General features: G+C 39.6%; 1 protein-coding gene across 1 annotated transcript in view; it reads left to right on the forward strand.

Moving 5' to 3' along the window:
• Positions 1-1,564: 1,564 nt before the first annotated feature.
• The window catches only part of DPYD (dihydropyrimidine dehydrogenase), a 367,872-nt gene continuing 343,188 nt past the window's right edge, over positions 1,565-26,248 (forward strand). Inside the window, exons 1-2 of the mRNA XM_059822172.1 lie at positions 1,565-1,603; positions 21,620-21,730. Coding sequence (XP_059678155.1) covers positions 1,565-1,603; positions 21,620-21,730 — 150 coding nt within the window. The remainder of the gene's footprint in view (positions 1,604-21,619; positions 21,731-26,248) is intronic.

Consider the following 26,248-nt stretch of genomic DNA (forward strand, 5'->3'; position numbering starts at 1 on the left):
CAAAAGTGCTCATTTACAGAGATGGAAAGAAATAAAATAATTACAAGGCAAAGAAAAATTTCCATGCTATTCCGAGAGGCATTCTCTATGGAGACATGAAAGGAAGAGAAAAGGCGAAGCTATTCTCTACTGCACCTAAGGGGTCATCAGTGTCCAGAAGCTACTCACACTTTTTCAGGCTTTTTATAAAGCAAATAAAAATGGCAAGCCCTTTTTTTATCATTTTTAATGTTGTAATAAAGAAGGGAGAATGAAAGTTAACTGGATAAAATAAGTGCTATAAAGAGTATGTTGAAGACCAGATTTGGGATTCTCTTTTGAGAAGGGGAGAAAGAACCTGAGAAGTTGCCTGGCACACAGATAAGAAAATCAAAGATTGGTCATAATTAAAACTCCTCTATTCTTGTGAAATGATGAGAAAAGCTCTCATATTTTGGGGGATCATAGGTGTGGCTACTTGAAAGTGCTGTCTGGAAACTGATGTTATGGTGTTTGTTTGGTTTTTGGTTTTTTTTTTCCCAAATGGAGAATACTTACTTTTGTTGGTTTTTAAGGTAGCAGGGAAGGCAGAACTTCTTTGTAGGCATGTTGCAGTGGAAATGTTTATTTCAGTGATACCATAAATATTGTGTTGGTGGTATTAAACAGTCGCAGTGTTTGGGAGGAGAGAAACTTGAGAGAACGCAGAGGCTGTGTGACCTGGCCTGCTCGCCTTTGTAGCACTCCCTGCAGCAGGATGTCTTCTGGGGAGGGGGGGAATTCTCCTGAAGGGATGCAGGGGGAGGAAAAGCTCGATGTCCCTGTGGGGAGCAGGGTGAAGGTTCAGGGACAGCCCAGGCCAGTAATGCTGGGAAGGTGTCTGTGTAACCCCGGGAAGGGTCCTTCCTCTTTGCCTCTGGGCAGGTGAGGGGCCGTGTCCCTGAGCACGGCGGTGTTGGCTGCGGCCCTGGTGTGCAGGCTCCCCTTGGCGGATTTTCGTGAAGTAGAGAAACAACCAGGGTGAGGTTTGGCCCTGTCCCCGCAGTCCTCGCTTCCCCTTCCACCCACAGGGAACGGGGAAGACGACGGCGAAGGAGGCTGTGGTGTGCACGTGGACCGAGACACGGCCAGTGCCCGTGGGCTCTGGCGATGGGTGCCGTGGCAGCTCATGGAGGCGAGGCTGGGCTCAGGGCACCTGCCGTTTGGGTGCCAGGGGCGCGCCGCGTGAGGCCTGCGGCTGAGGGGGCCGCTTCGCAGCGGGGGGTGTGTGCGACGAAGCCCCGGTGGAGGCTTTCTGGCGAGCCGCGTCCTTTCCCCTCGGGGACGGGTGGCGCCCGCCGCGGGCCTGAGGTAAAGCGGCGCGAGCCCGCGCCGCGCGGGGAACGCTCCCGTCCCGCGGGGACAGCTGCCCCTGACCCGGCGCGGCTCTTCGCGGCGGGGCGGCCCTGGCCCCGGCCCGGCGGGGGGGGCGCCCGCCCACTTGGGCGTTGCTGTCCGGGCTGGCGGCTCCGCCTCCTCCCGTGCTCCGCTCCGCTCCACTCCGGGACTGCGGGGAGCCGCGGGAAGGAGTGGCGGTGCGGACAGCATGGCTCGTGTGCTGAGCCGGGACCCGGTGGATATTGAGGTACCCACTCGCCCGGCTGGGACGTGCGGCTGTCGCTAGCGGGGAGGGAGCTCTGCCCGGCGGCCGCGCCGGGGCCGGGAGCGCCCAGCAAAGTTTGGCTGCGTTAGGAAGTGCCTCGCCGCTGTTGCCGCTGCCCGCCAGCGGCGTCCGGGGCCCCGCTCCGCCGTGCCGTGCCGTGCCGCCCCGCCGCGGGGCCGGCCGCGGGCAGCCCTGGCGGTGCCGGGCAGAGCCAGCCACGGCCCTGGGGGCTGGCCTGCCGCCCGGGCAGTCGCAGCCCTTGTCGGGGGTGGCCGCCGGGGCGGTGGCGGCCTGAGACACCGCCCCGCGTCCCCCTCCCTCGCCCCGGTGAGCGGGGTCGCCGCGCAGCGAGGGGTGTGTGTGGGCGTGAGGGGGCGGCGCCCGGCGCCTCCCCTTTTCCTCGCCGCCTCCTGTCACTCCCCGCCGGAGAAGTCGAGGGCAGCGGCTGGGCGAGCCCCGCGTCCCGCGGTGAGGTCTCCCGCCCGCCTCTGGCAGGGTTCCCGCGGGGCAGGGCTGCTTGGGGCCGTGGCCTGAGGCGGCCCTGGGCAGCCTCACGGGCCTCAAGCTGCCAGGCCGGGCCCTGTCACAGCGCCTCACGGCCTTGGCCTTGGCAGCCCGCAGCTGCCCGTGGGCCGTCGGAGGTGTGCGGGCCCTCCGTTCTGCACTGTCCTGCTACGGGCCAAGCTGAGCTGACGTACCACACCGTGTCTCCTGGGAGTAAAACAGCTGCATGGAGTGCTGAGCAGGATGGCAGGAGTAGCATCCTTGCTGCAAGTGCTTCCAGTACCTGTGGCACTTAAAAGTGACATTCCTTACTGCAGGTCAGACTGGGAGCTTGGAATTAGGGCCCAGACATGGCCTGATGCAAGGGAGAGGTGAAGTGGAGTGGGGCCAAGGCTAGTGCAGTGTAACGTGGTGAACTCCTGCTGATGTTAGGCACGTTGGGACTCAAGGTAGTTTTCTCCCACGGTTCAACAGGACCTTGCATGTGGCTATAGCCATCAGCTGTTTTAGAGGGTCTAGTAAAAACAAAGTGGCAATAAACCAGCTTGTAGTTTGACACTCGTGTTCCAGCCTGACACAACTTTTGCTGTGGTATACCTTGAAGCTTAAAGTATTAGGTTTAGGGTGGGCTATTGCAGCTCATTGAGGGCCCAGCCATAATACATAAATGTGCACAGCAGCAGCTTGAATACATGTCTAGTTCAGCTGTGACTGAATTTTGTCATCAATTCTCATATTGAGGTTTTTGTGTGCAGTCCATTTCCTAACTGAGCTGCTGCTCAAAACATGACTAATGTCCAGAAATGCTCTTACAGATACTCTGGTAAAACTGAAACATGGAATGGATGGAAAGAACGAACTATCGTGTAAGTCTTCCTGGTAGTTAGGGAGGCACTGTGGTATAAAATCAGTACTGTCTTTTACCAGCTTAGTGTTCTCAGAGCAGCCAATCTGGGATTTTTATTCAAGTGTCGAAGTTCATTTTTCTATTACAAAAGTTTGATTGTAGCAGTACAGGCTTTTGAGTAATTTCCTCAATTTTTTTTAATGCAAAATATTGCTGAGATTACATTGTTTTGCATTTCTAGATGTGTATGACTCAGATTCAAAGAACAGTATATTATTGTAGGATCATGTGTTGGTAATAGTATGCAGCACTACATGCTTTAGAGTAACTGATGGGTTTTGAAAGAGACTAGTGTTTGCTTTGCTCTCAAGTTGAAAATAGAAACTTTAGTCAGTATCTTCCTGTTTTTTTGTTTTTAGCACTCATTTAAATTAGCAAGAAAATCAAGGCAGTCTACTTCTAACCAAATGCATTGTCCTTTCCCCATCTGTTTGAATAAATGTAGTCACTGTATGATTTGGCTCCCAGATGAATATATCAATAATTACTGATAGTCTAATTGCAGCTCTTTGATTTTTTTTTTTGGGGGTGTGTGTGTGTGTGTTTGTTTTTTTTTTTTTTCCCCTGCATGGGTCTTTTTTTTGGGAAAAAAATGTAGTGTATTTTCAGTAAAAATGTGTTTTATCTTTTTCTTTGAAGTAGGGAAAGTGCATGTTAGCTAAGCCTATATCATTGTAGGTAAGTGTTCTCAGAAATTTGGTTGCTGAGTGGAGAAGTCTGTCAACATGAGCAGTGGCAGCACAACTTGAATGTTTTGGTCACGTTTTTGGCTACAGTATAAAAACTGAATGGATGGTTTCATGAAACTTATCTCAATGGTTAGCATCTCACACAATGTAGTTCCTATAATTAAAATATTAAATATGACCTTTGGAATCTTGGTACTATTTTATAATTTATTTAGATAGTTAAGGCTGGATAAAAAGAGTGCTGTAATTGGTTGAAGAGGAGCCAAAAGTCTGTGCTAGAAGTAGCTAAAATCACAGCCAATTCTCCAAGTTATTTAAAAAAAAATTCCAGGCTGCTGGGCCTGAGGAATCTTGTCCCCCGTGGTTGGCTTAGCCAGCAGCTTCAGGTCCTGGGCATCCTGTCCCTGAAATCTTTCAGCCTAACTACAGAAGATAAAGAAATTACATAGCCAATCTTGTTCTAAAAGTCTGCTTTCCAAACTGTGGAAGATTAGGAGTGTTGTGATTAAAATATAAGGTCTTCTGCAAAAAATGTTAGTGTTAAAAAAAAACCCAAAAACAAACCAAAAAAACAAACCAAACCAAAAAAATCCCAAATTAACGCCAAGCCCACAAAACCCAAACACTGTTGTTTTTTGGGTTTGTGGGTTAGTTTTTTTTTTTTTAATTTTTATTCCTTGGGTGCAGAAACTCTAAGCAAAAGGAAAGAAAGCCTATTCCAAAACAGCTACAGGTGAAAGTACCTACCTTGGATGTATGGTGCATAGGACTTGCCTTGGCTTTTTATTTATTGCATCTCTAGATCTTTATAAGAAATTTTGAAATCTATGGTATGAGGACACCTTTCCCTTTCTAACTTGTAATGTGAAACTGTATGTTAAATGTACATTCAAACTCCACATAGTGTTTACAGGCTTTATACATAACTTCCCCAGTGTTTCTTAAGGGCCAGACTGTGCCTATGGGGTGCTGACCTTAGTGAGGACACAGGAGGCTCCAGGAGTTCCTCAGTGCATAGCGGGCACGTGTGTGTTTGATTTTGAGTTTCATCAGAGGCTAGATATACACTGCTCTCTGAAGGATGCTAATGAAGGTGGAATGAGGTTATAGCCTGTTTGAGCAGCTCACCAAGGATATAGTCAGCACACCTGAACGTAAGGGCTGCAGCTGGTTCCAGGGTTGGGTAGGTGGGGGAACAGGACTTCTTGTTGCATGCAAGGGCCACCTTAGAAGTCCCCCTAAGCCTCAAGGAAGCCTTATTGTACAACCTGCAGTTTCCATACCGCTTGAAGTAGCAGGTTTGATAGTAGTGATGTTTCTTCTTTCCCTGGGATATATACTTAGCAGGTGCTACAAAGCATGGGCTATGACAACAAGGTAAGCAAGTTTTTGCTTGTCAGGTTTATTCTTCTCCCAATACAAATGGACTAGAAAAGTGAAAGACTGCAGGTAGCAAAGGCTGTGCCTTGAAGGTACATCTGAGAGCTAAGCTTGGTGTCCTCTAAAGGGGGAAGCAGGGTAGGGATTGAAAAATAAAGAATAGTGTAAAAAGCACAGGAAACCTCCAGCAAGATAGCAGGGAATCCTACTAGTCAGCATGGCTCACGAAACTGTCAAGCAAAGGTTATGTGAATAAATAGCTGAAGCTAGCTTTCTTTGATGTATGCTACACTTTTATTTTAAAAAGCCCCAGTTATTACAGTGCCTCTCTCTGTTGTAGATAACCTGCTAGTTGTTTGAAGTTCCATAATGAAGCTTTAATATGTAGGATTTTTTTAAGTTATTGTTTTATAGCTTGCTGTGATCAGATGGCTGTTCCAGAATGATGGCTATGTCTTTCTAGGGTCATTTGATGAGCAATCAGTGAGGAAACAAAACTTCCTGTTTAGCTATTTTTGCTTAATGAATTTATCAAGCTCTTCCATTGTTTTAGCGCTTTTATTGTAGTAAACTCTTAGTGGAGTGGAACAACAATTATAGCATGATTACCAAGACCTCGTGGAAGATTATAGACCACAATTATAATGTCTATCGTGGAGAATTGAACAATATGATTTAGTCATCAGGTTAAAACCTGGTCTGGCAAGTAGGAAGGAAAGTCTTCTGTATAAAACATTTTATCTTTTCATGTTGTATATGCAAATCCTGTTGATGCTGAAAGAGTTATGTACGGTCTTGCCTTCACTGCTGATAGTCTGCTAAATTGTAGCACTGAAATTCAGTCAAATTCTCCAAAATAATGATATTGGGGAAAAAAAAAATTGACTCTTGTGCTTTTAATTTTCCTTCGACTATAGTTTTAATGTTACTCATTAATTCAACTTCCATTTTTTTCCACATTTTAAAAATTTTACTCTTTTTGTAAGAAGGTCTTTAAAATAAAACCTGCTACTCCAACGTCTTCTCATGGCTGGGGCTTATGAGAAACGCAGGCCGTTATGAGACTTACGACTGTTGTCACTGCAGTTAACAACTCTGAAAACAAGAAGGAACTGAAATTCGTTTTTCTTTTTGTTATGTAAATTGATTTCATGATGGTTTTATGTTGTAGACTGGACTTGAATTTTATTCTTTCTTCTGCTTAGTGTTATACCTTTTAAGAAAGTAAAACTACATGTTGATATAGGAAGCTGAGATCCATAAGGCAGGATTTTGCCCATCAGATGTGGCAAGAAGTGCAGGGCAGTCTTTTGAGAGGCATTTGAAGGGGTGCAGTTTTATCAGCAGGGCGGAGCTTGCACAGTTTTCAGTGCAGCCAAGAGAGGTGTGGCTGTATCTGATGGACTGGGATTTGCTTGGACCCAAGGTTGCACAGCTATCTACATCCTACAAGCCAGTCTGCATGCATGGTGCAGTTTGTGCTACCTAAAGGCACATGCTGTTGCTTTTCAAAGGGACGCTTTTTAAAAATCTACTGTCCATCCTATCCTATGTCATTTTGCCAGTGTCAGTAAAATGACTCAGGGAACACAAACATAGCTGGCACTGAGTTGGGAACACACTTCTGCTTAAAATGTTGAGAAAAGCTGAAATTCCTGGTGGCTGCAGACAAGCTGGATTGAATGTGTCCTGTTTGTTCTGGCTACGCTAACCCTTTGACAGCACACAGTTCAAATCAAAAACTGCTTTCTCTCCCTCCCTGGTTGCCTGGCAACCTCCCTCCTCTTATTAGCATATGATTTCTATTCCGTTTTTTATTTCATCAGTACTGTGTTACACACTCTGCTCCCTGCCCTGTGCTGTTGCCTTTGAGAAGAGCAGGATTTGTGCCTTTAGATGAGACTTTGGCAACTATGTGGTTAGCAAAGAAATCAAACATTTGGGATTAGGAAACCTTTGGCCATAAATGTCTTATCAGAAGCTCAGAGGGTAGCGTTTGTGTGGGCATGTTATTCAAAGTCTTTTCATTTGCTGTCATTTGTATACTAAGGGCAGAATTCTTCTTGCAGATCAGCACAGCATAAATCTCTGGCATCTTTACATGTGCAGAGCATAAGTTTGTGAAATGTTCCAACAGAGAATCTTGGTGGGCATTTTGTTGTCTTGGTCTGTATGCAGTTCAAACACAATTCCACAATTCAAAATGTAGATATAAAATATCAGATATATTCAGGTAAAATTGGGACTGGGGAAGAAAGCGGGTAGAGAAGTGGAGGAAATTAACTAAATTCTCTGGTTTTCTTCTTATAATAATGCTTATTAGAAATAAGAAGAACATTTTGCCTTCAAATTGGCCAGATGTATTCTTTTATGAAATAACAGGTGATTCAGACTAGGTCTTAAGTTTAACTTTAAATTCTTTTTTTTCTGCTCATAGACTCTTACAACTGTAAGAAATACCCAAATCCTTTTTGTTGTTGCAGATGGCAAAGAACATAGGATTCAAGTGGGCAAGCTTCTTTTAACTATCATTAGAAAAAACCAACAGCAACAACAAAAATTAGAAGACGCAGTGAGGATGAAATGCCAAAGCAAGTATATTTGGGGACTGTTTATGTCAAGATATGTATAGGAGTTTTTTCTTAATATTATCCAATTCATAAGCTATTACCCAGTTAAGATGTAGTAGAATTACCATTCTCAGCCCAGATTTACACCAAAGGGATACAGTTTTCCTTGCAAGCAGGAAGAATGTAAGAATCTGTTCGTGAAGCAATTCTGATATGTACTCTGTCCCCGAGGCAGCTCAGAAATCACTGTGTAACCTTCCCTAACTGCCTCACAGCAGAAAAGGAGTTTATTCCCCTTGGAAATGCATCATCTGGATGACTAGCATGTCTATATCAAACCCATAAGTGTATTTGTGAAGGGTTTAGGGTAAATGGATGTTCCACATTAAACAGTGGTAGGCCTTAGTCAAAGCCATGAGATGTTTTAATCCCTCAGATGTCAGTGTATTAGCAAGCATTGTGAGTGGTGGGAGGTGACTTACTCAGTCCGATAGCCATAGAATGTCAACCTTAGATGGTCAGTACTTGGGTCATGCTGCTCAGGCTGGGGATGGGGAGAAAGACATCCATACCTTTGATGTGTAATTCTCAGAACAAATGAAATAACCCACTTTCTCAACATCCTTGTTTTCTTATGCTGTGGACTGAGTTAGGCATTTTCACTTCTGCCCTCTGTCAAAATACATAGAACTTCTTATGAAACTTCTGGCCTCTTGCCGTGGTCAGAGATGCCTCGACAAGCCAACGTGGAACTTTGAGTGTTTTTAGGTCTTGCAGAGACTTCACCATTTGCAATTAGGGTAAACCCACCTATAAAAAGTATTTTGTTTTTAAAAATGGTTCCAGTATTTATACACATAGTTTCAGAAAGCTTTATTACTATGATAAATATTAATATATGTGATGTCGGTGTTTTATTTGTAAATTTAAAGTGATGAACACAATGAAGTCCTTGAAATGCCAAACCTTTCGTCTCTGCTCAAGCCAAGGTTCAATTTTATTTTCAGTATGACATTTGCTGCCTGAAGTGTTACAAGTGACTTGACCTTAAAATTATGTTTATTTTAGTTCATTGAAATGGTTGGCCTTTCCAGTTCAACTTGACACCAACAGTGCAAATGGGAGAAGGCAGACATGCTTGCCTGTGACTTCATTTGAAAGCTAATTAAAAAAATATCTAGGTGTTGCATCTAAATATTTCCATTTAGATGGGATGGTAGTCATCAGATAAAGGCAATCATGGTACATTCTGACATTTTAATTTCAGGTTCAAAACCAATTATATACGTAATTAAAGAGAGAAGTGTCCAGGCAGCCAAACCATCTGATTTACATGTCTTGCCAGTGTATGCAGTTTTTTTTAATAGGTGTACCTGTGCACACCACTTTGCGACTGTAGAAATGTGGAAAAAATGAAAGCTGCTTTGAAAGTTTGATGTTAGTTAATCTGTTCTTCCTAATCATGCACTTCTTTCAAGTATTAGTCATACGAGCAATGTCATTAGGTTTATGTTTATTATGGAGATTGGACTCTGTACCATTTTCAGATAGGTTGTTGTGGTAACTAGTTTATTTATTAACATATTGCTGCACACTTTCTTTGGTTCTTTGTTGTGATTTTGTTAGCTGTGCACTGAGAGGCCATATTTAAATTGAAACTTCTTCTGTTGGAATGAACTGAATCATTCCATGATACATTTCAGTGTATCACTGAAATCACATGGCTACTATTTCCTAAGATGGGGATGTTTGATTGTGCTATACGCTCTGCACAGTGCTGTCTACCCAGCCTTGAGAGAGGACCTCATACTGCCCAATCACACTTCTGTTAGTTGATTAAGGAATGTTAATATTGTGCTCTGAAGGGAGCCCTTTACAGTCTTGAGATGAAAGGACAGAAGTCAGGACATGTCCTTCTGGATGAGGAGAAATGGGCTGATAAATGTCTGGAGGCATCTAGAGGGAGGGAGAAATAAAATAGGTGCTGCAAGCAAGCTATTGCTGAATCTAACAATCACAGCATTTTCCTTTACAGCCATTGCACTATTAGCATCTATACTAGTATCTAGCTCATTATAAAATGCTTGGGTTTGCCTTGATTGTGAAGGGCATTCTATGAAACCCAATTCTATTCTGCTCTGACTGCCCACCCATCCAGGCACGTCTAGCATCCATGCAAAACTCCAGAATGCATGTGTGAAAGTAGGTAGAAGTGTTACAATAGGTTATTAAAAATGTAGACCCATAATGTGAGTAAAGAAGATTGGAAGTATAAAAAGAGGTTTTACACCTGGAAGTTATTATAGTTATTTAGATTGGGCGAGAATAATAACCAATTGTTTTCTAAGATGTATGACACATTTATGAAAAACCTTGAAGGATAAATGGATCTTTTTAGTATGCTACTTCCACAAAGGACTCTATGAATAAAATAATAGTGAGAGAACTCTCAGTGGATGCTGAATACTGCTAATTGATGAAATTATTACTTATTACACTGCAACTGAACTCTGCTTAGAAACACTATTTTCAGTATGATTTTTTGAAAATGACAGCTGAAATGTAAGAGGCTTTGTATTGAAAATGAATAGTGATAATTTCTTGATATCTTTGAAATGAAGGATATTTCAATGACAGTTAAAGCTGAGAAAAGTGATTTTTTTTTTTAAGTGCTCAGATCATGGAATATTGCTATGGAAATAAAATGAACTTTTCTGAAATCAATAAAGTAGACTTAATGTGGATTTATGAGGCATTTAAAAATAATTTTAAGTATTCTTATTTATAATAAAGCAGTCAATTATTTGTGTCAGCAGTTTTCATATTATGTCACATGTTAACGTTAAAAATGAGGTTTGTGAGATAGGGTGTAGCCATCGCATTTAGGAAAACTCTAATTGTAAATTAAATCGGTATTGAAGAAGTACTCCATCACTTAACTGCTCAGGGAAAAAATGGGAATGGGTACTGGATTTGGCTTTGATTGAGTACTGATGAAATTAAAGCCCACTGTCCTTCTTGGTGTGTCATTTTAGGTCTATGTACTAGCTCTTAAGGAATGTTATCAGTAATTGGTGTGAGGATCTGTGCGCCAAGTATCATGTGTAGCGTGATATTTTGGAATATAACTACAGGTGAATACAAAATCTGACTTCAGCCTTAACAAATTTGTTCATCAGTGTTAGAGGTATACTTCCTTCCCTGTTAATCTCAGCAGTCTTCAGAATCTGAAGGACAAAGTAAGCTTGTGCAAATTCACTCACGCGCTTGTGTGTGGGTGCGTGTGCATGCTAATGACAGGAACACGAGATGGGAGATTAGAGGTGGTTCCCAGACTTATTCTGCTTCCATTTTAAAGCTGTGTTTGATATTGCCCTTTTTTTAATTCCAATTGAAAACACAAATTTTTAAAGATTTTAGTAAGCTTATACATAGCTCTTCAAAACAGATGGAAGTGAGAGAGTGACAAAAGAGTTGGGAGGAAAAAAAAAAAATCAAACAAGATAACCACAACAGAAGCTGTTCTGGAACGCTGGTGATAACATGCAGAAATGAAATGAATACAGAACAGAAAAAATGAAAATATTATCTATTCTCAAAAAACCTACAGTCTGAGTAAAATGTCAGCAGTCAGCAGTAACCAATACTATTGACTGCTGAAGGGCCAGTTCCTCTTTGTTAGGATACGATAAGAAATAGTTTTCAGAAGACTGTAGAATATTTGTTCTTAAGTAAAGCAGAGTAGCTTGTATGCTGCCAAACCTTGGCACCAGGTGAGGAGATAAGATGAATTGATTTAGGAACCCCAAGAAGTGTTTAGCACAAAAGCAAAGTTAGCTCATTTTTAACTCCCAGCATAGTGTTCTCTATGCACTTGAACAATGAGCCCTTAATGAAAAATATATAAGCAGTCTTGAGAGTTGGGTCAAAACTCTTTTAGTGCTGGAGCAGTGTTCTTGTCATATTTGCTCTCTGATTTGCTTTTGTAATCTTAGGTGAACAGCTAATCAGCTCAACTTCATCCAGGTTTGCCTTCCATCCTGGTCAGTGGAAGGCAGGAACCCAGGGATGGAGGTCTTCTCTTTCCAGGATGACTCCAGTAACCGTTAGACTATTACGCAAAAGATCAAACAATAGCTAAAAGAAGAGCTGACCTAAAGTCAAGCTGGGGGAGGTAAAGACCAAATCCACATTGAGTTATTGGTTCTTCTGGCATGTTTCTGAAGCTGTCAAGTGGAGAAGAGCAGGAAGATAGCTAAAGTACTTACATAACAGTTACCTGGGTACTTTTCCTTTGCATTGTTTCTAGTATATTAAATAATGTTTCTGTTATATTCTGTTACAACAGTTCTAAATTCTGTTACAGCTGTTCCTGGTACTCTGCAGTATTTGCTTCTGCTCATACCAAACCAAAACCAAAGGGATGCTGATCTGAGACAAGTGTTCGTTAGTATTTCCATCCTAACTAAATGACAGCTTTGTGGTCTTGTATCTTGCAGTGTAGGAAAGAGAGCTTTGTCCTGTCAGCAACACAGGAATTTTATTTTTACAAGAGTCCAATGCTTACATCTTTCTGCAGCTGAAATCCAAGGCTTTAGAATCATTACAGTATGTCTACAGGAGAATGACTTAACTATATTTTTAGAAACACTTACAAATAATAAAAATAATAATTCTTCCCTGTTCAGAGGTCTCATAGCAGAAATGTGATTTGTCTTAATAAGTAAAAGAGTTGGAAAATAATAGTACTACATACAACACCCTTTAAAGTATTTAAAAATAAGTTTTGTATATAAGCATGTGACAAAGTACGATAGATCAGAATCGAAATGTTTGCTGGCATGTTTTTAGATTGGGCAGTCTAGTCTGATTATCCTGTTTTTTTAACAGTATCACCTCTGCTTCTGGCCCACATATTCAGCAGTATATAATGTCAATAAGGTTTAAAAATTGAAATTGTTGAATAATAGTGAAGAACTCCAAGGAATTGCTTTGTATTTCCCCATTGTCGATACGTGTTCCATTGTCATCTGTAATGCATATGATGCCCTATGTATTTCTGGAATGTCACCTTCCTTTGCTTAAAGGTGTCAACATAGGATTGCTGTGAGCTTCTGCAAAAGAAGACAATGACATGGTAAAAGGAAAAGGAAAAATTTGCAACAGTTTCCTCTTGCCTTACTTGCATGGGCTGTTAAATCTTATTGCTTGAAAATTGGCTGTGTTATTTTTTTTCAATTATCAGCCATTTGATAATATTTTAATATGCAACTTCACACATCAAACCCTTACTGTTTATAGTATATAATTCACACTTCCATTTTCCTTTTACATGCTGATTTTTTTTTTTTTCCCCCTTTTTTTGATTAAGATGCTCTGATGTATACACAAAGTTACTGGAAAAATCAGTAGTTCCATTGTCAGTTTTATATTTTACCACTGTATTAAACAGTTGCTACTGAAATTTTTGTAGAAGTTTGCACATTAGCTGCACATAGGTAGTTTACTTGTTGCTTCTTAATGTTGCAACAGATTTAGAAAGTCAGTACTGATAGATAGCTGGCATGTTCTTGGAACAAATACAGATGTTCATATGCGTTTCAAGCACGGAATGTACTAGATCTTTTGGATGTATATTGTCACTCTCAGCCTCTCATTTCAGGTTCGTTTATTGGACTTTGAAAATCACCTTTTAACAAAGTTTTCAGAACATTGCTTTGCTCAGCTAAAATTAATTCCACTGATTTTGCCAATGATTAAACTTAAAGCAGTAATAACTTTTAATGCTAATTTCTCTCCTATAATCAAAAGTCAGTAGAGCATTCACTTTTCATTAACTGACATGTCTCTAATGCAAGTTTGGCTTTTGGTTAAGCAAACACCCGCAACTGAGGATTCAATTGAGAGGTTCAATTATGGGGATACAATGGCCTATTTCTGGTTTTGGCACTAAGTTTATTTCCAAAGGCAACTGAGCTTGCTTTCTCTTTCAGTCTGCTTGTCTTCTTGCAGAAAAATGGAAGTGAGTTGTAAATATATGTGTATGATAATGATCCTTTTTGCTGTGAGATATTCATTAAATGACTCTCCATATGAGTGAGCAGTTACAAATGTTACTTAATATTCCTCATGTAACAGAGCAATGTGATGTGCAAGCGATCCAGGTATAGGTAAATATTATAGTGCGGAAACCAAAAACTTCTGTTACACCTGTGATGCAAACTTAAATATTTTCTGAAGCTTTAAGTTTTGTAAAGGAGGAAGGCATTTTTATTAGGAAGATGGAAAAAGGTAACTTTGAGTGTAGTGGGTTTCACAGACTGTGGAGACCATGCATGTGCTTACTTTTAAAGTAACAGCAGTCATGAAGCTAAGAATTAAGGCTGTGACATGAATTGCTCTGTTTTTTTGCGCTTAGCCAATTGGTTGGATGATTAAAGACTGTCCAGCTAGAAAGAAAATGTATTAAAATGTTAAATGTAGGTGTAGAAGGATAGCTGTACCAAATTTTAAACCCTTCTATTTACAAAGGCTATAAATTAAGTAATATTTTACTCAACAAAATGAATACGTAATAGTGAATTCAACTTGGAGTAAATCCACAAGAGCTGTGCCCAGCTGCGCCTTCTCTGAATTTGCTATGTTAATCCTAATAGCTTTTGATGTAGTGTATTGTTTATAGTGTGAAAATGTGGTCTTATCGCAGAGTAGGGTGTTCCTGGAGAAGCCTCAGGTCTGAGAACTTCATCTTATGCTACGGTGGAGTTTGAGCCTGCTTTAAGCTGTGTGGCTTTTAATGTATATGTGCTTGTGTTAAATGTGTGAATAATTCACTGAATGCTGGGATACTATTTGGATACTTAAAGTTAAGCATGGATGGTGGATACTCACTCTAGTTTTCCCTGTGAGGGTCAAGGCGCTTCTGCAGAGATTAGTTGTGTCAAGGAGGTAGCATGCAGAGTTTCCAGCAGCATAATTTACCACCCAGAGCTCTTCCAATAGAGAATAGTGGTTGGTATCTATAGGAAGCAAGTAACACTTTTTGTTTTCTATTTTAGTAAACCTTCTAGAATTTACAGTAATACCTAGCATAAATGCATTGCTGAGGTAGAAGAATCAAGCTCTTAATCTGAAAGTTAATGTGTTAACAAAATCAGGTAAACCATGTTTAGGGTTGTGTAATTTTGCTACTTTGTTAATCTGTAATGTATTAACTTTGCTTATATAACAGAAAGTGTGTGAGGTATACCACACTTTTGTTAATACGAACATATTCGTAACTAAGACTTTCCTGACTTTTGTGGGAGTGATTTAGAAAACTGCTCATTTTGTTAAGAGACAGTATTTACATACTGCAGGGAAATCTGGGGACCATGAAAATCTGTAGTGGTAAATCTGTTTTGGAAACCCCACTTTCCAAGTATCTAGTAATGGAACTAGGACTACACCTCTAGGATACCGGTATGCTATGAAATTATTACATGATAAAGAATAGTCTTAATCTCACTAAATATTAGAGGCTGTGTAAGGAGTGCAAGAAGCTGGAAAGGTGTGTGTTCTGATATAGAAGCAGTCTGTCTGATGGCGAAATCTAAAGATGAAGATATAGTACTTAAGTGCTATGCTAAAGGCAGTGACCTGTCAGTGCACAGCTAGAATATGCTTACCGCAAGATCATCCATTGGCCTTTGACTTCTTGCTCTTTTTTGAGACTCTGAGCTTGTGTGTCTCAGAGAAGAAGTAAGTCTTGTGATTGAAAGTTGAGTCTTTTCCCAGGCGTGTTTGAACTCCATCGCCCCTCTGCCGCCCATATATGCACCAGGATTCAGGGTCAGGCCCCAGTCCCTCGAGCCTGTCGGCTTCCCGGTCCCTGTCTCACAGAAGGCTGCAGCACTGCTGCTCTTCTGACATTTTTCCTAGTCACAGGCTGTCTGTCTGTCCACAGAAGTGGAGCCCCGTCTTCCAGCTCTCTGGACCTTGAGGACTCTGGTTTGAAGATATCATAATAATGTAAATTGCTGTTTCTCGACCATGGACACAGAGGGTCACCTGGAGAGTTTATCCTTGTTGAGAGAGATGAGAGGGTTGTGGCTTGTCACACTATGATATACCGTAATATGGGTTTGCAGTCAGCTTGTGACTTTGCTCACACATGCAGCCGTTTGTCTCAGTAACAGAAAACGTATCTGGTAATAAACAACAATAATTCTTTGGGGGTTTTTCTTCTGAGTCGCGTGCTGTCTGGGATCCTTTCTGGTTCTAGAATTGGGTTCTCCACAAGCTGATCACCCTGTTTCCCTGACATCTGTGGTCATTTCACATTTCATCTAGCTTTCTCTGGCCTTCATTGCCTCAGAATTAAACCAGGCCTGTACTACTGTGAAAGCACAGTCTTTTCTCCTTTTTGAAATTTTTGGGTGAATTCCTAAGATGTATTATCAGCCAGCTTATATAAATTGTTTCTAAAGATTCTCATCAGTTCCGATCTTCAGTAAGGAAACACACATTTGACACAAGTATCAATTTATGAGATATTTTGTCATACATAAGCCTGAGGGAGAAATTCACAACATTTTCCCATATACTTTCAATAATGAAAAAGAACACAGAGCTAGCTTCTGGAAGACATGACACCATGGTTACTTATTTTTTGAAATCTTGTTTATCTTTTAGCATTACAAACTCTCCTAGGACTAGAACTTGCTCTTGCTCATTTGGTAATGAAACTTCTGCTTGTAATAGTTAGGGAATTTACATGGTGTTTGAAGTGCTGCATCTAACTGTTAGTGCTTCATGCAGCTTTCCAAAAGGCAGAGTAGATGTGAGAAGTAAAATGTGAACTAGGCAACTCAAATAAGATATTAAAAGGAAGAGTTCATGCCTTAGTCATCTTTTTCTTAACTGACATAATTTTTAAACAATACTCATTATTCTGGGTCATCTAATCTCATGAAAACAAATACTTCTAGCTTGAGTTCTTTAGTCGTTGACTGACTAACACTAGTAAAACTAGTTTCATGATCAGACATACTAGAAAATATCAGGGGGAAAAAAACCAGGTACTTTTTTCTGTCAGTGAATTAACACTTGCATAGCTTTGAAATTAATTGTTTAGTATGCTCATTACTCTTAGAAAAAATAAATATGTTGTCATTATGTTTACTTGGTGAACATATGTATCTTGCAATACATTTGATGTTACTTGCTGTGAGGGAGATTACAACTCTTTTTAAGGAAATTGGGTAGATTAATGGAATGGGTTAAATTGCTCTCCGCATGCATTCCCTAGCATGCCTAGCCTAATCCTGAATTTTAATTGATATCTATATAAAAGAGTTTAGCTGAGGATGCTCTGTGAAGCAACTGGAGTAAAACAGGATATAACCTGTGTATTACAGGGGCTGGCTAGGTAAATGTGCTGTATGCAACAACAAAGCAAATAACACATGGGACCACATTTTATGCCCGTAATCATAGTCTGCATGTGAACTGCTGCATTTTCAGCAGCTTCATTGGGGCGGTACGCGTATTGATCTGTGGTGAACTTCAGCAGGCATTTTGCGTCTGTTTGTAAGAAACTTCCCCAATGAGCTAGAGAAAGTGGACAGAACCCATGAAAAGAGCAAATTATTACTTTGTCGTATTAAGAAGCCTATACAGTTTTAATACCGGTTTAATAACCTGTGACAGAGACTGAAGAGGGTTTTTCTGATGCTTATTCTGGCTTTGTATTACCAGTAACAAAGTAATACTCCTGATGCAACTTATTGGTTTCAGTAGAAGTTCTTCCAGAAGCAGAGTAATCTTAAATATCGATTTTTTTTTTACCAAATTTCCTGTTTTGAATGAGAGATAAGGTCCACATAACCAGGACACCTTGCTAAGCTTGTTACTTTGGGGGGAAAAAAAAAAAGAAAAAAGCTGAAGACATCAAAGCTTAGTGCTTTTAAAAAAAAGCTTTCAGAATTTGGAGTAATATATTTTGCAAAGACAATGCTAGACAAGCAGGACTTTTTGATGACTGCCTTGAAGTTACTGCAGTTCCACCTATGATGTAAACTGTACTTTTTTTTCTTAACACCACCCCATCGCTGCCCCTCCAACACCCCTGGTTAGTGTTGGAGCGCTCCTAATAAGCATAGTGCTTCCATAACTTTATGTTTTATTTTACTGAGTATGCGTTTAATTAAAAATCAGATTTAATTCCAATAGGTTCTTATGATTTCCGCTAAAAGGGTGGCTTTATGAGATAGGAATAAAGTGGGTGTGACACTTTTAGTGAAATGAAATTTCTATACCAGAAATTTATGTTGGATCACCGCAGAGCATGTGCCAAACCTGTCTTGATCAAAAATGCTGTATCAGGAACAGGACTCCCAACTGCAGAATGTGGCCTATCCCGAATAAGTGCCTTGAAATCCCTTATTTTGGTGTAATATTAATTCAAATTCTTGACAAATTACTCACTGTAATATAACATGCTGTTTTAAAACAACTTTTACAGCATTTTCATTAATAGATGATAGTGAAGATTAGAGCTAATATTTTTTGTGTAGACTTCTTAATCATAGCTTTTAAAGTAGAAGCTCAGCCATAAACATGTAATGAATAGCTTATGGCAAGTTTATTCTCGAAATCTATGTTACTGTGTTGGCACAGATCAACATAACCATTTATCACTAAATTCTCAAAAATTTAAAAACTTAATGATCACTGATACATGCTAGTCATTCTCAATGTACATTACATATTATGAGTAGTTTGTAGCATTTTAGGATACTTGCAACCTAAATCAATACATATTAGTCATAAGGAATATGTTTCCTTCTAGAAGATGATATATTAGGGAATTAAACTATTCTTTAATATTTTTTAGCTTATAATAATCTTTGTCTCTTAAAAGACATAAAAGAAATCATTGTCATGGGTTATTATTAAAGGAATTGCTTAAGGTAGTTGTATTTGAGGGACTCATCTGCAATATATATTGAGTTGTGTTCTGTAGAGACAGACCACTTGTCTGCCTTCCCAAAGTGAAGTCTTCAAATTAATCTATGGAAATAATGAAAGAAAGTATAATACTTTGGTGGTGCCCGTGCCATCAGTGTTGTGCAAAGCTGCAAGCTTAACTCTACTATGCATGTTGTACATCTGTACCACAAGTGTGTACTCCACATGGGCTGAATTTACTTCTATGTACTTACTCATAGCCCTATTCCTTTTTCCATCAACATAGTACCTAAACAGATTTCTAAAAAAATACAGCAGCGTTATATTCTGATTTGCAGCCATTAATGATAATGGATTTATACCTCCTTTTTTTTAATAAAATAAATGTGGCCATTTATGTAAAACACTAAATATATAATTCATAGGTTCCCTATTACTATACAAATAGCATCTTAATGTGAAATCCAAAGTTCATAGTACTCTGAAAAGCGATGTATTATGTACCCACATCCTCCATTGGGGAACTTGAGTCTTGCCCTTTCAACATCTGGAGAGATCTAACAACAGCTCATCTGGCAAGAATGAGAATTTATGTAGCCGAATAAGCATGGGATCTCAGGACAAGCAAGGTCACAGATGCCTAAATAATTCTTCTCACCAATGATCTCTCCCCCTGGTCAGATGGTCAGTGTGTTTGAGAAATTGGAGGTCTCAGGATTCCTTTCTTGCATGTCCATGGTGGTTTATTTTTGTATAGCTGGGTGCACACATTAAGTGTTAGTCGCAACACTCCCTCTAGAACTTTTTTCTCAGTAATTTTCTGCTTACTGGCTGACCAACCTGAATTTATTTGTTAAATTTACCAAATGTCTGACTAGCCATAAGCTGCAGGGAACTGAAATGAATAAGAAGAAAACACCCTCACTAATTTTCCTTTCTGACAGTTTAACAGACCAAAAGCATTTACGTTACTTTCCCATTTAGGCAGTTAACTTCTGAGCAGTTCTTAAACATCAGGGACCTTTAGCTAGAACAGCCACTTTGGTCAGCAATCCAAGGTTTAGGCAGATAGTATATTATTTAGGTAGTGGGAATATAAGCAATTTTTATATTGTATATGTGATTTAGTATGTTCTGTGCCATTTTGATTTCAGATTTAATTCTGGGACATGCTGTGCTACATAGTCCTTTTGGATTTCTGCAACTGTTGCGCTTGGAGCCATGTTCCTGCTGCAGAATTCCAACAGGAGCAAACATATGGGGATTCTTCCGTCCTTGGCTTGCCCCGCCATTTGTTCCACGTTTTAAACCAACTGGTGCTGTACCCAGTGGAGTACATCTGTTACAGTTTATTACTAGAAATTTGCAATTCATTTCAGTTTGCTAAAATAATTATAATATTCATGGCCAAGAGTACTGCATTAAGCAATTACAAAAGAGAGTAGGCAAAATTTTGCTAAAGTGTATGTGTGATTCAGGACCTACTGCCCGTTTTGGGTGATTTGGGCACTCAACAGCCTATCACCAATGAGTCAGATGTGCTCTGACGGTTGAGTTTGATCATCTTGAGAAATTAAAGTAGCGACTGAGATGCTGTAAGTGACATCCCTTATGTGAATGTCCCTGCTCTGTTTTAATTAAGAATAAAATAAATTTGCATAAACCACCACTGAATGCATTTGGTTGCCACATCTTGCCTGAGGTACTCAGCTGGGGAACACCCAGAAATGGAGCAGTTTATTACTGCTGGAATTGCAGAGGCACATCTGATTACACCCTCTAACTCTTCCTGAAAGTCAACAGCATGTAGGCTGCTAAATAATCTATACCTTTTTGAATGTTGTAACCCATTTTTTTGTCTCTCTGTGCTACAGGCAATCTGGGAGTTACTGTATTGGGCTATGTTGTTATTTGCAGGTAGAATTTTCAAGTAGGTGAGATTTCTGTTTTGTGGGAAAAATTGATTACTGATCAGTCCAGAGTAAGCATTAAATAGTTGACTAGAAAGTGACCCCTTTGCATTAAAAAAAAGTCCCCATAAACATCAACACAATCAAACACATCTTAATACAACAGATTACTACTTCATCATTATGACCAACAAAAGCAGGCTTTTAAAATAAGGAAGCATCCTCATATAATACTCAAAAACCCATCATACTCATCATGTTCAGTCTCCATTTCTGTAAGTCAGTCTCACACATCTTTGATGTATAGTAACAGAATAAGCACATCCTATTCACCACAGTGGGGAAATATAGTGCTCAAGTATAGAAATCAAGTTTTTTTTAAAGGAAAATGTACAAAACCAATTCCAGGAGTTACAACCAACAATATGCCTGTTTTGGTTCTCCATCACAGACCTGAGGCTGAATCTGTTGCTTGCACGCTGTTCACACTCACCCCTTAAATTAAATGAGGTCAGTTTTGCTACGGAAACCTGTCATTTGCCTGATTTGAAAAAGAGCTTGTGTTCCAAAAAGCTGATTTAATTTTTCGAGTTACACTAGTATAATGAAAGACATTACAAACTGCATTCTGCCTGTGTTGTCTGACCACCACTGTCGCTTAAAAGTACAGCTATATTCCCAACATTTGTTTGTGTCCTTGCAAATAAAAACATTGTGAAGTTAACTCATCAGCTCACTAGGTGTAGAAGCAGGTTCCTGTGAAGGAGAAGTTGGAATTTATACTGAAATGGTGAAACATCCAGAAATAACCCAGATCCTTTAAAATATTTTTGCTTGTTTTGTATCATGGCCACTAAATATAATTCTGTTTTCTAACAGTCCTAGAAATGTCTTTAAGTACTCAAAATCTAAGTGGTGTGAACAATACAAATCTAAACAAATTCGTAGGAAGTTGGGCTATAATATTGAGTAATTGTGTTTTGGTTTTGCATAGCACTCTAAATAAGTGTGTGAGGTGTGATTTAAGAGGCTTTGAACTTTTTTGGAAATTTTATCTGTATTTTATATTTTGTGTTCTCTTTCTACAGAGCATTCTGGCTTTAAATCCCCGAAAACAGACACATGCAACTCTTCATTCAACTGCAGGAAAGAAACAAGTCAAGAAGCAATGGAAGAGGAATTCTGATAAAAGCTGTTCAGTAAGTGTATGTTTATTATTGCATCTGGAACATGGAACAGATCATTGAGGCTGACATCTCAGTTGCATGAGGAATTCAGATTCGAGTTACCTGTGTTGTTCAGTACCCAAATTTGCCTCCTAGTTCTGTTTCTGTAAATACGAAGTTACTTTGTCATCAGCTACTTACTTTTCAGAACCGAGTACATGGCATACCTTTTTCCTTTTTGGTGATTTAGTAAGTCTTTGATGCAACTTTTTCCCCTTTTGTTATGAAGTCTGATCCGTCTCAAGTATCAAGCGGTATCACAGCTGGCTCACCACCTCCCGTGCCTTGCAGAGCTGCTTGCTCTCCCTGGGTAGCCAGCCTGCAGGGCTGCTGCCCGCTTGCTCCTTTTGTTTTTGTTTTCCAAGAGTAACACTGGTTAGAGCAGCACTTCACTATCCTGTCTGAGACTTTTAAAGGTAATTTTATTTCATTACAGAAATAGGGGAATCCATCATATGTACCTATTTTATATACATATGTATGTATATATAGAGCTACCTATATATGTACTGTATATACATGACCATGTGTATGTACGTTATAAATACATAAAGCTTAGATTAAAACATGGCTCTGGATTTTAAATTTTATGCATTGTATTTTTCATGAAATAGGTGGTTTTAGAATAAATATTTTTCCATTATAAACTGTCCGTATTCTTCAGTATTGCTGCCATTAGATATCATCATTTTCTCTCTAGGTATTTAGATTCCTAGTCTCAGTGTGATATTTGACTAATCCTATCAGCCTTTGTTGTCTCTTTGATCTCTCATCTGATTAGAAGGTTTGTGGTGTTTTTACTGTCTTCCTACAGATTCTCTTAGATAATCCTCTAAATTCAGAAGTCTTTCAGGTAGAGTACTACTTCTTCATCTGCAAACTATTCCCCTTATAGGTACAATGTTATGGTGTCTTTTCATAGTGTTATCAAAACATCTTCTCCCACTAAGTAGGAAAATTCAGGTTTGATAGTTGATATTCATTTATTGTTTTAAAAAAAACCCAACAAAACACAAACCAAAACAGAAAACCCACAAAGTTCCTCAGTTTCTCAAAATTATGAAATCTAGTGTGACCAACAAATATTTGCTGGGAGGAGCAACCCAGGGTTTCCTTAGCATTTCAACCATATTCTAGTATAGTTTCCTGTTTTATAGCATTGATTGTAAGAATCTCTCTTACAATTAGCTCACTATAGCTAATATTCCTATTTCCTTATTTTATTTATTGGCTTAGACAATGTTATAATAACTGGAAACTAACGTACGTGAAAAGCTTCTGTTTGTGAACAGGGATGATTATTTTGGGATGGCTGATGCAGTTATTGCCCACAGCTGTCTGTTCCTGCTGCACAGATAGTCAAGCTGCTCAGCAAGCGGCTCCTGGACAGCTACAGTTTACATCATTATGTTTTCAGGCAACCTATAATCAATACTGGGCTGTAAACTCCTCTGTTTCCGGAACCTGTTTGTTAGGAAGCTCAGGTATCCATGCAGCAGGGAAACTAGGTATCTGTGTAGTAACCTGATCAGCTGTTCCAATGTATATTATCCTAGTTAGTTAAACTTCGAACTATAGCATACACATATATATCTTCCAAATGGGTGGGTTAACACATTTTCTAAAGCTTCTAGGCTTTAAGATCGTAGAATCATAGAATGGTTTGGGTTGGAGGGGACCGTAAAGATCATCTAGTTCCAACCCCCCTACCATGGGCAGGGACACCTTCCACTAGACCAGGTTGCTCAAAGCCCCATCCAACCTGGCCTTGAACACTTCCAGGCATGGGGCATCCACAACTTCTCTGGGCAACCTGTTCCAGTGCCTCACCACCCTCACAGTGAAGAATTTCTTCCTTGTATCTAACCTAAATCTATTTTCTTTCAGCTTAAAGCCATTACCCCTTGTCCTATCACTACATGCCCTTGTAAAAAGTCCCTCTCCAGCTTTCTCATAGGCCCCCTTCAGGTACTGGAAGGCTGCTATAAGGTGTCCCCGGAGCCTTCTCTTCTTGAGGCTGAACAACCTCAACTCTCTCAGCCTGTCTTCATAAGAGAGGTGCTCCGGACCTCTGATCATCTTTGTGGCTCTCTTGGTTATCTCTGAACTTTCCCCCATATCAGCCTTGTTTGATGTTTGTATTGTTTGTTCATAAAATGTTTGATATTTGAAGGTTTTGCTGTCAATTGTGGAAGTGCATAACTTTCTAGAAATTGTCTCTCTTCCCGCGTTCCTGCTCTTAGCTGTGCGTGCGTACCTCATGCTGTTTCATTTGAGTACTTGGATCCCCAGGGCCTGAGCTTCTTTGGCTGTGCAAACAGCACTGATTTCGTGTTCATCACTAGCTTGTGTGCCTTGGCTCAATTTTCATTTGAAAGAAATTCTGAATGTTGTCAAATATTGCAGGATGATGTTTTGGCATAGGTTTACAACTAATAAAGAACTAGGTTTTATAGTTCTGCATTACTACATGGAGATCAGTGTGGTTATTAAGACCCTGCCCTGACAGAGTTCTGCTCATGTGTTGCAACTTAGAGGGTTAAAGGTTAGAGATAAGCAAATAGGTATTTCTGTACATGTACACACCTTCATCACAGATACTTCTTATACTGTATATTATGAATTATTTGGTAGAAATGTGACATTATTTCGTTTGCAAGTCATGATAAGAAATGTAAAATGCTTGAAGAAACTATAAAGGGGAAGTCCTTATTTCTAGGCCAGTAATGGTCCTAGTTTTTAGAACTATCAAACTTTTCTTTACTCAGAAATATGTAGCTTACTTTTACCGTGCAAGATTTACCACACAGCTTACTATTCTGGCAGAAAAAGCCCTACAAAACTAAAAAAATAAAACTTAAACATTTGTCTGGTATTGCATTACCTAATAAAAGGCATTAGGAAAAAATGAGATACTTTTCACATTCTCTAGATCATTGTTGAGTAGTTTTAATAAACAAAGAAAATAAAATGATAGCATCCTTTCCTAGCCTTCTTAAAATAAGAAAGCTAATGTAAGGAAGGATACATTGAGCACTATTTTCTGTTATGGTCTAAAAAGCCATTGGCAGTAACATTTAGGCCTGCTAATGAACAGGTCAAGCTCTATTCGAAGTCCATAAGAAGTATACTTGTTTGCATTTCCTTAAAATCTGAATTTGGCTTTTAGCTTTGGATTCTTTTAAAGCTGTACTGATGCTGCCTTTGCTGAATTACTGTTGGAGGGAAGGTGGGAGTATGAAAATACAAAACTAATTAAATTAACAGCCCTCAAAACTCTGAACAAAAGCTGCATCTGCTGAGGCATGCACACAGTGACTTTGTAATATCTAATACGCTTCCAGATGGCAGACTTACATATTTCCTCAGAATAATTACACAAGTGAAATTTTAACTCCTAGCCTGCTCTGAGACGCTTTGTGTTGCCCATTAAATGAGTTCTGAAGTGGAAACTGAGTTTTGATATCTTTCCTCAACACTGGAAAAGCATTCTCCTAACGAAAGGTTCAATTATGCTTTCAGTGTGTGCTATTGTTTATTTACTGTGTTAGCAACCAAATTTTGCTGTAAAAATGATTTATAGCTGTAGGTGCAAGATCAGTCAGCTATCCTTCAGAAATTTTAACTCAGAGATTTAGATGAGAGTAGGTAAACTCTTTATAGCTGAGTCACCCTCGGTAACAGTGCTAAACCTAAGCATTAACACTCTGGTTTCTTCTGAGTCATGCTGAAAGGTGGTATAAACAGATGCCACTAATCTGTCTGGGGAAACAAAAGTTTCTGTTGGTCAGAAGAAATTAAAAATAGAGTTTTGAGATGACTATACTAGTAGTAAATCTTGGAGAAGGAAGCAAAATTCAGATCACATTAGGTCATCAATTTACAGATAAAACTAAAACAAAGAAGTGAACTGTGGATGCTGTGAGGACTTGCTTTGATTTCAGGGTTTTCCTAGGTAGTTCAGGATAGTTTAGACATCTGATTCATGTTTTTATTTATGGTTTCCAACTCTCTATAATTCCATTTTTGTATGTATTTTATGCTTGCTGACAATTAAATCACGAACTAGATGGGCACGCCTTGTGTGCATTTGCGTTACACCCAGCACACTGAATTCATTGCTTTATGAATAAGGTTTCTAAGCATTATGGGACAAGTTCTGCTTTTACTTTGTACACGTGCAGGTTTGTTGTTTTAATGAAATTCACCTCCGCAATTTTTATAAATTCACTTGTCACTGGAGAATTCAGTGCATATTGCAGTCCAGCCTTTTTTTGTAATGAAACCTTGGAGGTACCTACTAAGGATAGGTGAGAAGATGGTATAAACACACCTATGTATTCAGACTTTCTTCAGTTTCTGAATTTAGAAATAATAGTAATAATTGCTCCAGATGGAAGAGTTGGAAGTATTTCAAGGAGACAAGAAAGATGAAGAGGAAATGGGGTTTAAATTGGTTTGTAGTTAATTGCCATAGCCTGTAACAGTATT

The sequence above is a fragment of the Gavia stellata genome, chromosome 10 (genome assembly GCF_030936135.1).
Source record: "Gavia stellata isolate bGavSte3 chromosome 10, bGavSte3.hap2, whole genome shotgun sequence".
In the NCBI taxonomy this organism is placed as follows: domain Eukaryota; kingdom Metazoa; phylum Chordata; class Aves; order Gaviiformes; family Gaviidae; genus Gavia; species Gavia stellata.